Raw genomic sequence first — 13826 nt, 5'->3', positions numbered from 1 at the left:
AAGAAAAATGGCACAGTTTGAAAGATACTGTTTACCCAAGATGAGTTAAAATATTCTGTAACTATAAAAGATTAGATAAAATAATAATGAATATGGAAATAGTAAACGTGATACTAACTTTTATCTTCACTTCTAAGTGAATGAGAAAATGCTCCAGAAAGGGGGAACGCACTATAAACCGCAGCAATAAATGACAGTACACTGATGGAGATTGAAATTCCTTCACTTTGACCCAGTCAACAAAGGAGCTTTCAACATATATGAGTTCTTCATGTTCTTTCTTTTACAGTAAAGGAATAAATACAGTCATAAAAGCAGAAAAAAATGGGGGGAAGGGGGACATTCAAATATTTGGTAAAATATGGAGGTAATAATTCAGATATAAATGCAGGCTTAGTTTGCTTTAATACAGTGGTTGGTTTTTTGCTTATATAAGCAATATATAAAGGAAAGTAGCTTTTTAAAATCTAGTAAAAAGTGGTAGAAATTTTTGGCAATTTTTGTTCTTACCTATTAGGCAATGTTTCCATATTAGAAAAAATAAATTCCTCTTATAGCTCTAAATATTTCATTTCTTGTTATAGACTTCAGTGTTGCATTTCATTTTAACTGACTGCAATCCACAAGTACTAGTACAAAATGGGATTTATGTGTATCTTAGCAGGATATGTGATATAATAATCACTGTTAATGACTTCCACTTTTAAAAAAGCCTGTTAAAGAAATTCATTTCTATCAAACTTAAGAGGACTCCTTCATAGCCCAAAGAAATGCAACTTAACTCAAAATTTTAACAAGTAATTAAAATAATATGTATATTATAAATTAAAATGTATTTTTAACAAGTTTCAAATATACTTATTTGGCTCTGGTACATAAGAAAATATTTATAACTAATAAAAAGCAGATTGTAGAATATACATGTTCTATGTAGGAAAATAAGTAAAATGTTTTATAGTGCAGACCAAAAGATCTTTTCTAGGCCAGGTTTTATCCATGCAACTCTGTTACAATACCATCTCATTAACATGCCTGGAACACGTACATGCATGGAAGAAATCTAATTATCTTGATTTAAAGCTCATACTGCCTTTTTAGGGCTTGTATATCTTCTAAAGTAAAATGGTTGTTTGGTGTGTCTGAAAGGTCCTTAAACAGCTGTTCAATTAGCTCCTCTTGGCCCTTGCTAATTAGTGTCAACATCATCTAAAAGAAGCAAAAAAAGAAAAAAAAAAACTATGTGAGCATAAGTAACATTTTTAAGTTACAAAAACCCTAATAAGACCAATCTCTATTAATAAAATACTTAGCCACTTACCTTAAACCTTTCTGCTTTACTCAGATATAAAAGATGCTGATATACCAGTGAGGGATCTTTTTCAATAAGATTATTTTTCAGAGACTGAATGAGGAGGAGGAATGTGTCCCCTTCAAGTTTGTTACTTAACAACGTCGGCAAATCTTTTGGTGCAGTGATGGCTAAAAGATGTGCACAGGCTTCTTTATCCTTCCTGGTACTGAGAGCATTTATAATCTGACCAAATTCATAGGCATTATTAGGCTTGGCTATCGGAAGTTTCTCAGGGTCTTCTGGTGACCCACTGCTTTTGTCTCCCTTCTCAGAAGCAAGGCATCCTGTGGAGACCTCCCCTGTGGGTCTTCCAGGCTCCTCCTCATTGCCTTCATTCACCTTCATGAGGTAAAAAGAACGCACTGTGACACCGAACCACAATCACCACACATACCCTAAGTGCGTCTGTCCGAATGAGAATTGAAAACTACAAGTAGACTGTATTGTAGTCCAGTTCCAAGTGAAAAATTTTTAATAATTTTTTTTAGGAAGAGAAGTTTTAGGGTATAAGATCCAATTCATAAAAGTTTTTAAAAATTATTTGACATTGAAACTATGACAACAAAATTTAATTTTTAGACCTTCCCATAAATACAATTGTTGTATAAATGCCTATATCAGTTTTATCTCCTTTTCACAATAAATTTTAACAGACAAATTAGCTTACATTGCTCGATTATCCTAAAACAGTTTTTTCTTCCTTCCTTAAAGAGAGAGAAAAAAAAAAACCTTCCTAGTTTCTCTTACATATTAGCCTCTTACTCTTAGTGGAAATGTGAGACTATAAATGGGGTATTAGCATTCATGAATGTACAGGGATTCACAGCCTAACATTCTTCCCTAATATTAGAGAAAAACATTTTAGTTATCTGAATCACAAAGGCAGTTTGATCCTGAGGTGGTTTGAGATCTCTGATGAGACAGTCATATTTCAGAGTGCTAAAAAGGTCTGAATCAAATCTGAAAAACCTCTATGAGGTGAGGTTTTCAGGGCCCCTGTAACAAAATCAGTCCCATCAGGATTCTCCAGGTCTACCCTGAAGCAAAGTCAGTGGCCGTTGGTTCCCAGTGTACTCTGGAGTGGGAGCAGTACAGATGGAGGCCAAAGAAAGGAAGAACTGCAGTAACGCAGAGATTCCCAGTACCATCCATGGACCCACGTTGGGAAATACAATGGCTATCATTGCAAAGGAGACGTTTTGTTGCTGGTTAAAATTTTGTCACTGATCATCAGAATAAAAATTAAAAATCAAAAATGTTTTAGAACTCATAGGAACATGACCTTAGAATCCAGTCTAAGGTCCCCAAAAGAGTACTTTAAAAGATAATCAAAATACAAATACCTCTTGAATCTCAATTTTCCTTCTCTCCTTTTCTTTGTTGAATGATGCTGTCTTATCCTTAAGATTAAGGAGTCTAGTTACCTCTTCCAGTTCCATCTTTGCCTCAATAATACTTGAGTCTAGTAGGAGAACTTTATTGAGATCAATTAAGCTTTTCTGATAATTCTGTAAGTAGGAAGACAAGAAAAAATAACTTTCATAAATAGAAGGAGCCTAGAGTAACCTGAGTGGGAGTGGGCTTGATGAAGTGAGTTGTGCAGTATCTGTGCAGGGTCCACATTAATACCACTCTTATAAAAAGTGAGCCTAAGGAGTGAGTATGCAGCTGAAATATTATAACCCATAATACAGTGAACATCTACTATAAGAGAAAAAGCACAGGATCTGGAGTTAGAAAACGCAAGTTAAATTCTGTATCACCACAACCTTCCCAGTCCCTGACACATTAAGCACTTGTTGCTTGCTGAATGAATGAATGACAGAATGAACTCATTCTTGTATTAGCACCTACTAGCAATGAAACTTAAACAAGATCCTACTTAACCTTTCTGGGCTTCAGTCTTCTTATCTTTAACATAAGGGGAACAAAAGCTCTATTCAAATTTTTACAAGGCTGTACCAAGAAATAAATGAATAAATGATAAGTGGCTTAAACCTATAAAGGACTACGCAAATGGTAGTTATTATTATACTTTTGTTCCATAAAATCCTTCCAGGTTGTTTATTCTTTGAAATTGGCTAAAGTCAACATTTAATCTTCCATGAGTCACACAATACATTGAAGAAGTTGAGGGGAAAGAAAGGGATTTAACAAGACATGACCACTGAATCTAGTAGCAGAGACAGATGCCCCAAAGTCAGTCTGCTGTGACAAGCTGTGTTCTAAACTACAGACTAGACCCATGTTTTGAATAAACCAAACTGTGAAGAGGCAAAGAACTGCAAGGATGTGTAACCTCTTTAAGTATTCATGACACATCAGTAACAGCATGCACAAGAGGCTGAGCACAGATAAGCTGAGCTAGTGATTATATGACATTCCTGGGGCCTAGCTGTAATCCCACATGCCTTTCCCCTCCCCCACAACAACACACCAGAGCAAGAGGGATATATTTAAAGGGATAACCTTAAATCTGCTCTAATTTATAAAAGTAAATTATTTACAAAGTATAACAAATCTCCAGATACCACTGTCCTACACCAGCACTGCAACCTACTAGGGGGGAAAATGACACTGTATTTATATCCTAAGTGTTCTAGGCAGGGAGCCATACCTGAAAGGCAAGGGAGTGGAGCAGGAGGGCAAGCTGAGGAAGTAATAAAAGCTAATTCTTACCATTTTAAGCATTTTACAAGTATTACTTTACTCTCCCAACAGCCCTATAAATATTACCTTTTATTGTTCCCATTTTAAAAATGAAGAATGGGATGGTCACGACAGCAATGACCAGAAAGTGGATGATTACACAGTGTGGAGCTCAAGGGAAAGGACTGGAAATAGAGACCTGTGAGCCACAGCCTTGGAAATGGAAGCTCAACACCCTAGGAGTCAGTGGGATCATTTTCATGAATCCAGAAAGTCTCTGCCTAAAGAGCAGCCTGACTGGAAGAGACATAAGAAAACAAAAAATGCACATTGACAAGTGTTAGCACTGCAGACAAGCATGAAGAGAGGGTAGAATGGCAGCAAGGGCGTAGACAGAATTGGGCAAGGAGGCAGCTAAGAGGGGGCCAGGCTCATTCACTCACAGATGGTCTCTGAGCATGACCATGTGCCAGGAGCTACGAGGACCACGGACAAGACGAGGAAAACAGACTTAGGCCTTGCATTTATGGAAGCTTACGTCCTATGAGGGGAAGCAATTAAAAACATGTAAACAAATGAATAAATAATTACAGACTGTCATTGATGCCATGAAGAAAACTAAAGGTGGAGATGGATACTAACAAGAGAGCCTCCTTTTTCTATAGTTACAGGTGTCAGAGAAGTCAAGACCTGAAGATAACCCAGCCATGCAGTGTAGAGGGAAGAGCAGAGCTCATACAAACAGAAAGTGTGTCCCAGCACATTGGGAGGCTGAGGTGGGTGGATCACCTGAGGCCAAGAGTTCGAGACCAGCCTGACCAACAAAGCTAAACCCTGTCTCTACTAAACATACAAAAATTAGCCAGGCGTGGTGGTGTATGTCTGTAGTCCCAGCTACTCGGGAGGCTGAGACAGGAGAATCACTTGAACTCGGGAGGTAGAGGTTGCAGTGAGCCAAGATCATGCCACTGCATTCCAGCCTGAGTGACAGAGCAAGACTCTGTCTCAAAAATAAACAACAAACAATAACAACAAAAAACCAGAAAATGTGGCTTTGACAAGAAAGGCAATAAAAGTTGCTAACAACCTCATTAGGCCTTTAAAAAGGGATGTATTTTGATCACATGTTTGTGATAATATTTACCATTAATAGTTTTGCTGAAACCATAAAAGCAATAGTTATTTTATGATATTATTTTTGATATTTGTATTGATACATAACAATTGTATGTATCATCCTCTATAGCATCCTCTTTTGGGTGGATCTTGCAGCATCCTCTCTTGGGTGTAAATTCCCTAAGTAGGCATCATGTCTTTATTCACTTTTATACTCCTAACACGTAGCACATAATTGGCACTCAATAAGAGAAATAAATTGTAAATAAAAGCAAAATGTTCAGTGATCTTTTCTTACAAAGAATAGCTATACATTAAAGAAAGCTCATATTTTTCAAAGCTAGCACCATTAAAAATAACTATTAAAGTCAGAAAACAAACAGAAGATCTGAGAAAAGCATAGTGTGGAGCTGGGAGCTAAAGGCAGGGCACCTACCACTGTGAGCCCCTGTGCCACTTCCTCATTGCAGTCACACTGGGCAAACAGGCCTGGGTGTGAGTTCTGACACATTCTGTAAGCAGTTGTGGCCTTTGAAGATCCTGAAATTAGGCCAAGCATGGTGACTTACATCTGTAATCCTAGCATTTTGAGAGGCCAAAGTGGGAGGATTGCTTGAGGCCAGGAGTTTAACACCAACCCTGGCCAACATAGTGAGACCCTGTCTCTCTTAAACATTTTTTAAAATTCTGAAATTCACCTGGCACATACCTCAAATTACTGGACAACAAATCAAGCTGTAAGCTACCAGCCTCATAATCTGGTGGGATAGGATTACTCAAATTTGGGATTATTTTTGTGCATCATAATACAATTTCTAGAATTCATTCCAAGGAAATAGAAAAGTCCAATGAAGTATTAATGATGATACCCACACAAATTAAAGTCCAGTCTTTCATTAGGGTGCAGCTTCTGACCTTTAGTCAGCTCACCAGGTTCAGAAAGTCAGGCAGCCACTAAGAGGTAAACATGCTCCAAGAGTTTGGCCATCTGTAAACTCATAAGTCATATAAATCCTCATTTACCAAATCTACTAAGCTCAAAGAGGTGAGTACATTTCAAGGAGTCTCTTTTAATTTGTGGTGCCATACACCATCTAGGAAATTTTTTTACAAGTGAGTGTGTTGCTAACCAAAAAAAAGAGGGCCAGCGGGGAGGCATGTGTTAGGGTCACATGGACACTGTGTGGCTCTGTCAGCATGGGGCGGGGGTCACAGGGCAGCACGGGGGTCCTGGCAGGACATGCAGGCATGACTGCACTACAGCCAGAGTGGATCTATGATCTGGAAAAGCTGGCCATTCAGTGCACCTGGGTGGTCCTCATTGCTATCCTATGCAACATGACTGCTCTTCTCCCTGCAGAACCTAGATAGTTCCCTTTTCAGTGATGGGCATGGAATTAAAACAACTATCTCAGACTAAATCAGTCAAAACAATCCTCTCCCCACTCCCAAGCTGCCCTGGTCCTGAGTGCTCCCCACTATCACACCACTGCCCTCAGCCACCCAGCCAGAACCTGGGAGGCATCCCCTTCATCACTTCCCCTAGACATTTGACTGCTATGTCCTGTCAACTTTACCATCAGCCCATGAATTGGCCCCTTCCCTTCTGTTATGGGCTGAACTATGTCCCCACAGAAATTCCTGTGTTGAAGTTCTAACCTCCAGTACCTCAAAATGTAACCATATTTGGAGACAGGGCCTTTAAAGAGGTAATCGAGTTAAAATCAGTAGGCCCCACCTAGTCCAAGATGACTGTGACTTTATAAAAAGAGAAGATTTGGGCACACACACACATAGAGGGAAGGCCACATGGAGACCCAGGGAGAGGACAGCATCTGTAAGCCAGAGACATAGGCCTCTGAAGAGAGCACCCCTATTAACACCATACGCTGAGACTTCCCACTTCCAGAATAGATTTCTGTGGTTCAGGCCACCCGGTCTGTGGTGCTTTGTTATAGCTGCCACAGCAGCTAACATACTTCTCCCTTTCCTTGGACATTACTTTCCTTCAGGTACCTGCTTCTCACCTTGATGATCTCTCACTTGCCTTCCTCCTCATCCTGGGCCCCTCTGATCAACCTTCCATGAGGTCCCCAAATCTGATCCATTACACCACCATTTACCCTGCTCTGGAGGTTCTGCCACCTTCAGAATTAAGTCCAGCCTTCTGAGCATGGCCTACCAAGCCCCTCAGGATCTGACCATCTCCCTCTATCCCCACTCCTAGTCGCATCTGGCCTCCAGCTGTACAGTTTGTAAACAAGTCCATCCATTAAAAATGTGCACAAGAATGTCACAGCAGCTTTATTCCTAACAGCCCCAAACTGGAAACAACCTAAGTGTTATCAACTGGTGAATATATACATAAATTGTGATATATTCATACAACACAGTCATAAAAAGGAACAGTTCCTGATACCCACACAGTATAAACAAATATCAGGTTATGCTGAAAGAAGCCAAACAGTAGAGTCCATTCTATATGATTTATGGTAATGTCCAAAAGAATCAAAACTAATCTATAGTGGTAGAAATCAGATGAATGGCTGCCTGAGGGTAGGGGCAGAGGGAGGGAGATTTGTTGTACAGGGGCACAGAGAACTTTCTAGAAAGATGAAAATGTTATTTTTAATTTTTAGCACACAGCACCTTCGGAAGAAAATGTTCTTTATCTTGATTGGGATATTGGCTACAAAAGGATATGCACATACCAAAAGTCAATGACCTGCATACTTACAATGTATGACCTTCATCATATTACACCTTAATAAAATTGAGTTTTAAGAAAATTATTTCAGGAAATACTATTTTCCAGTATGTTCTGGTTTTTCTTTGTGATGTTATTTTCTATAAATATGAACACTCATTCATCAGGATTTCCATGCAGAAGAATCTGCATGAAGAAAAGTGTAATTACACAATGTCCACTTTCTTCTAAACTAATGGTATGGTTTTCTTAGAGAAGAATGGCATTTTACAGACGTACACTGACCATCAGCTGGTTTAAGGTCCAGATCACTAAAAGCTTTCAAGTCACTGACATGTCTCAACTTCCGCTGGGTCACCCATCTTCCATTCTGATGCCTTCCCCACCCAAACTCCAACACCAATCCTTGCTGGAGGAACCAGCAGCATTACCACTAGCTTTGGCTAATTCAGTACCAAACCTTCCTGTATCTTAAAATGAACCTACTAACAATATTCCTCAGAAAACTAGAGAATAAATCATCATTTTGGAGCTGGAAGGAATCTTAGAAGCAATCTAGTTTCGCATTATGGTTAGGGGTGAAATCTGAGGCCTCTATCAAGGTTTTAGAACTGGTTAGTACAGTTCTAGGATTAAATCCAAGAATAATCTCAATCCCATCCCAAGATCTGGAGATTTATCCTTTGAAAACCACTTGATTTGTTCAGAACTGAAGTTTATGCATTAAAATGAAGATTTCCTCACCTTGAGTCCTTTATGAGCCAGAGCTCGTCTATAGCAGGCTTTCACGTTCCCATCATCTAGCTGAAGTGCCTGATCACAGTCCTGCTTTGCTTCTTCAAACTGGTACAGCTTCAAGTAACAGAGAGCTCTGGCATAATGCAACGGAACTCAGTATTATGAAAGGTAAAGATTGGATATCTATAAGTTTAGATAGCTAAGAAAAATCAGAAAATAGCTGAATATGTCTGTTTCTATACCACTGCGGTTTCCATTGAAACTTAACATTTGATTTAATTATATGGCACTGGGGATACAACTGCAAACAAAATACAGTCACAGCCCTCAAGGAGGATGCAATCAAGTGGAAGAGACAGACCATTAAAACAAGTGAACACAGTAAAATCTGTGCAAAGTACTCTGGGAGCACACGGCTGAGAACTACATCAGATTCAGTGGGGCTGAGACAAGGCGCAGAGCAGGCAGGCAAGGAATAAGTGACATTTAAGTCAAAATCTAGAGTACGAAGTTAAGAATTATCCAATGTAAACGCACTGGGTTGAAAGAGTTCAGACAGAGGTGGCGGGGACTGGGGCCAGGACACAGCAAGTACCCAGCCCTGCGGTGGGAGAGAATCTGGTGTTCTTGAAGAATTAAGAAGAGTTCCATATGGCTGGAATGCAGGGATGGGGCTGGAAGAGCAGGCAGGCCAGATCATGAAGGGCACTGGAAGTCACGGCAAGGAGGCTGAGCTTTATAAACTGAGCTTAATGGAAGTCCGATGAAGGGTTTTTAATAGGGGCTGACACGTTTGCCATGTTTGAGACAGTCCCTCTGGCTACAGCTTGGAGAATGAGATGATGGAACAAAGCTATGCAAGGACACCAGGACGGTGCTGTGGACATTTAGGAGAGGAAAGTGGCCCAGAGCAAGGGAATGACAGGAGGGTGGTGGCAAGGAGACAGGGTCATGCTGAAGATGGGTTTGGGATTTGGAAGGTAGGAGCATCCGAGCTTGCTGACTGCAAGAGGGAGGTCGGGGATGATATCCAGCCCTGAGTGCAGAAGAGACGGGGAGCGCTTCGGTCTGGAACTCAGAAGACAGAGATTTGGGAGACATCATTGTAAGGCAGTAAGTGGACCTGGGGAGAGGATGCAATGGCTTCTAGAGTATGTAGAAAGGAAAAAGGATCTAGACCCTCAGAACTATGAGAATTCTAGGGAAAGAAAAGCCTACAGAAGGAGAGGGAGAGGAAGAGAACCTGGCAATGAGCTGCCTGCCTCCTCCTCTGCAGCCAAGAGGAGGAGGAGTCTTCACAGAAAACTGAGTGGCCAATAATGCCCAATCCTACAGAGGCTGAACAGGAGAAGGGCAGAAAAACATCTGTTGGATTTAGTGACATCTTTTGGATTTAGTGACATCTTTTGTCCAATATTCTATCACCATATTCTATATAGGTATCTTTTACCATGTGGTAAAGATGGTACCTGAGCAACAATCTGTCCATTCCTGCTGCACACTATCAATGACGCTGGTGCCTTCCCACAGCACTTCAGAAGGAAAAGGGCATTCTCCGTAAGACACTATTTTGAGAGGTCATTGATTCCTGCTCCTCCCACACTGGACAATGCCCAGGCCCAGCTAGCTGCAACGAGGCCGGCAAGCCAGGAAATGCTGAATCAGAGTTGCACAAGCCAAAGCAGCCATGGTCGCTTTTGAGAACCTGGTGGCACATACTATGTCAGACCTCCCATCCCGCCCACACCTCAGGCTTCCAGTCTCTGTAGAACTCCCTCAGTCTCATTTCTTTCAGAAACCCTTGGTTAGGACAGCTTGCTATAGAAATTCCTAGAACCATCACAAAAACTTTGGCAATTATTTGTGTTAATAAGTTACTTAAAATATTTTTAATCAAAACTATTAACATAAGAAATATATAAAGTTACAAAGAACTTGCCTGTTTGTATATATGGCACATTCCTTATTGTTAATCTTTAAGCATTCGCTGTATTTCCTGAGGGCGTCTTTATAGTTTTTGTCATTTACACATTGATTTCCTTCTTCCTTAAGGGCTTTAAATGTTTTTTCATCTATAGAACAAAAAAACAAAAAAGAGGAAGTATTTGTACAAGGACCTCTATGAAACCTTAAGTAGAGCTGTAAGTAAATCCTCTATTGCAAATTAACTTGACCACACAGCATGCAGAGCAAAAATCTAAATGGAACAAAACTTTGTAGACAAATTAAAATGACAAATAGGCTATAAGTAAAAGTAATTATATAATTATGATACTATTATTTTCTAATTAGAAAATAAGATACAAATGCCGTGTGTGGTGGCTCACACCTGTAATCTTAGCACTTTGGGAGGCCGAGGCGGGCAGATCACCTGAAGTCAGGAGTTCAAGACCACCCTGACCAACATGGAGAAACCCCATCTTAACTAAAAATACAAAATTAGCCAGCGTGGTGGCGCATGCCTGTAATCCCAGCTACTCAGGAGGCTGAGGCAGAAGAAGCGCTTGAACCTAGGAGGCGGAGGTTACGGTGAGCCAAGATCATGCCATTGCACTCTAGCCTGGGCAACAAGAGCAAAACCCCATCTCAAAAAAAAAGAAAAAAGAAAAAAAAGATACAAGTAATAATTTTGTCATGTTATCCATCTTGACATGCCATCTTTTCTCTACTAGGATTCTAAAGACAGTAACAGAGGCCAGAACCACCTTAGAGATGGAGAGAATTGAGCAAACAATCCTAACAGGGCTCAGGTGACTATATGACAAGAGGCAGAGTCTCCAGTAAGGCTGCACATGTGAACTAGCAACCCTCAGTGTTTTCTGTCATCTCCATCTATGCTGCCTCACACAGCACTTTTACAGTGGTACAGGAGCACTTCAGACCTCTGGTTAAGCTTGGATATGACAGAACCTGTCCATGAAATGGGATACTAATATCCACAGTGTTCTGCTTGGCAACTATTTTGTGAATAGTGAACACTCCTCTTAAAGCCTGAAGTGAACATCTATCCGGCACCCCAAATTTCCTTGGGAAATCGTATCTCTTTCATTCTCTGCTCCTTTGGTTTAAGTGAAGCAAACCTCACTCCAGCCCTAACCTTTGGGATAATCATTTTATTAATCAGCACATCAGTCCTATGGCCATAGTAATCCAATTGTTCAGGGATGGGTCTATAAGAGCTGATAAAATGTTTTGAAAGATTCTTGTAAAATAATTCTTGTTCTTTCCTGTGGAATTTAAGGCTCAAAAGAGGAGCTATTTTGCCATCTTGTGATAAAAAGGGATGCTGTAAGAATGGGGCCATCAGAGCAAGTAAGAGGCCAAGATGGAGAACTAGAATCTCTGAGTCCTGAATCCAGCCATCCCTGCAACCACTCCATCTGTGGACTTGTCCATAGTAAGTGCCCATAAACAGTTTTTTGCTTACTTGAGGCATTATAAGTTGGGCTTTCTGTTATCTGCAATCAGAGTCTGAACTGCTCATTACCAGAATTACAGACTATCCCTATTATCTTGCCGTGAACATTGCTGACACCCTGCTCAGAATCTGTTTCTGGGACCTCAATATTCATTCAGCTATCACCCCTCTCCTATTCAGAGCACATGTTCAGGGAAGGCTGACCTCACAGGTCAAAACCCCAGGTCTAAGCCAGTCAGTGCATGGGGCGTTTCCTCATCAAAGAGATTGGCTCAGGGATGGGCACATGGCCCAATTCAGATGAATAGAATAACAGATTTAAAAGCCTGGGCTTTGAGGAAATGTACTTCCTCATTCTTTTGGTGTTTTTTTTTGAGACGGAGTCCCGCTCTGTTGCCCAGGCTGGAGTGCGGTGGCGCAATCTTGGCTCACTGCAAGCTCCGCCTCCCAGGTTCACGCCATTCTCCTGCCCCAGCCTCCAGAGTAGCTGGGACTACAGGCGCCCGCCACCGCGCCCGGCTAGTTTTTGTATTTTTAGTAGAGACAGGGTTTCACCGTGTTAGCCAGGATGGTCTCGATCTCCTGACCTCGGTGATCCTCCTGCCTTGGCCTCCCAAAGTGCTGGCATTACAGTCGTGAGCCACCAAGCCCGGGCTACTTCCTCATTCTTAATGCCATCAAAAGCAATGGTTTCCCTCTCTCTTTGGACATTGACATGCGCAGCTGTAAAGCCTAAAACTGCTACAGTTCTATTGTTTCCTGCTACAGCCTAAGCCTTGATGAGCTGAGCCTGATTTACAGCCTGTCTGGGCCCTTTCAGTGACATGAGCCGAGACCGTCCCTTACACTTTAAGTCAACAGATTTTCTGTTACTTACAACCAAGTTTTCAAACATATACAAAATATTAAAATTTTAAGTTTTAAACCTAGGTAATAAGTTTATCCTATGGAATAATCTGATATATAATAAAAATCCATAAATTAAACTTTTGGATTTTGCAATCTTAAAATCTTCTGATAAATTTATTTTTTTTATTATTATTTTTTTGAGATGGGGTCTGGCTCTGTCACCCAGGCTAGAGTGCAGTGGTGCAATCTCAGCTCACCGCAACCTCTGCCTCCTGGACTCAAGCCATCTTCTCACCTCAGCCTCCTAAGTAGCTGGGACTACAGGCACATGCCACCATGTCCAGCTAATTTTTGTATTTTTAGTATAGACAGGGTTTTGCCATGTTGCCTAGGTTAGTCTCAAACTCCTGAGCTCCAGTGATCTGCCTGCCTCAGCCTCCCAAAGTGCAGGGATTACAGCCATGAGCCACCGCACCCAGCCAATTTTTTTTTTTTTTGGTAGAAATGGGGGTCTTGCTTTGTTTCACAGGCTGGTCTTGAACTCTTGGCGTCAAGCGATCCTCCTGCCATGGCCTCCCAAACTACTGGGATTACTGCCAAGAGCCACCATGCCCAGTCCCCTAAATTTATAATGTAAACTCAGAATGTAAACAATAATCTTATTTGTCTCTCTGCACAAATTGTATAAAATGCTAGTTTACTTTTCATCTTTTATTTCAAATCACAGAATATTTCTGCCCATGTTTCATGTTTCAAAAGATCTCACACAGTCTAGGCTACTCATACCTGTTACCCCAGCACTTTCAGAGGTTGAGGCAGAAGGATTACTTGAGCCCAGGAATTCGAGACCAGCCTGGGCAACATAATGAGATCCTGTCTCTATAAAAAATACAAAATTAGCCAGACATGGTGGCACACACCTGTAGTCCCAGCGACTCAGAAGACTGAGGTGGGAAGACTGCCTGAACCCAGGAGGTTGAAGCTGCAGTGAGCCAAAA

At 41.0% G+C, this 13826-nt stretch overlaps 1 protein-coding gene and 1 long non-coding RNA gene across 5 annotated transcripts in view; one reads left to right on the top strand and one right to left on the bottom strand.

Moving 5' to 3' along the window:
• Positions 1–205: 205 nt before the first annotated feature.
• Positions 206–13826, bottom strand: part of SPAG1 (sperm associated antigen 1) — an 86509-nt gene continuing 72888 nt past the window's right edge. For 3 of the 4 annotated variants that reach the window (XM_033202984.1, XM_033202981.1, XM_033202985.1), the window contains 5 exons: positions 10501–10633; positions 8568–8694; positions 2695–2859; positions 1319–1690; positions 206–1206 (listed from right to left, as the gene is read on the bottom strand). In XM_033202984.1, the coding sequence (XP_033058875.1) occupies positions 1075–1206; positions 1319–1690; positions 2695–2859; positions 8568–8694; positions 10501–10633 (929 nt within the window). In that variant the 3' untranslated portion in view covers positions 206–1074. The remainder of the gene's footprint in view (positions 1207–1318; positions 1691–2694; positions 2860–8567; positions 8695–10500; positions 10634–13826) is intronic. The other variant, XM_033202982.1, reaches the window with a different exon arrangement.
• Positions 11120–13826, top strand: part of LOC117079271 — a 48776-nt gene continuing 46069 nt past the window's right edge. The window contains exon 1 of the long non-coding RNA XR_004435347.1: positions 11120–11958. This is a non-coding gene — a long non-coding RNA (uncharacterized LOC117079271). The remainder of the gene's footprint in view (positions 11959–13826) is intronic.

The sequence above is a fragment of the Trachypithecus francoisi genome, unplaced genomic scaffold (genome assembly GCF_009764315.1).
Source record: "Trachypithecus francoisi isolate TF-2019V2 unplaced genomic scaffold, Tfra_2.0 Lachesis_group7, whole genome shotgun sequence".
Taxonomy (NCBI): Eukaryota; Metazoa; Chordata; class Mammalia; order Primates; family Cercopithecidae; genus Trachypithecus; species Trachypithecus francoisi.
Note: the sequence above shows the minus strand (reverse complement) of the source record. Positions and strands in the feature narration are given on the sequence as shown.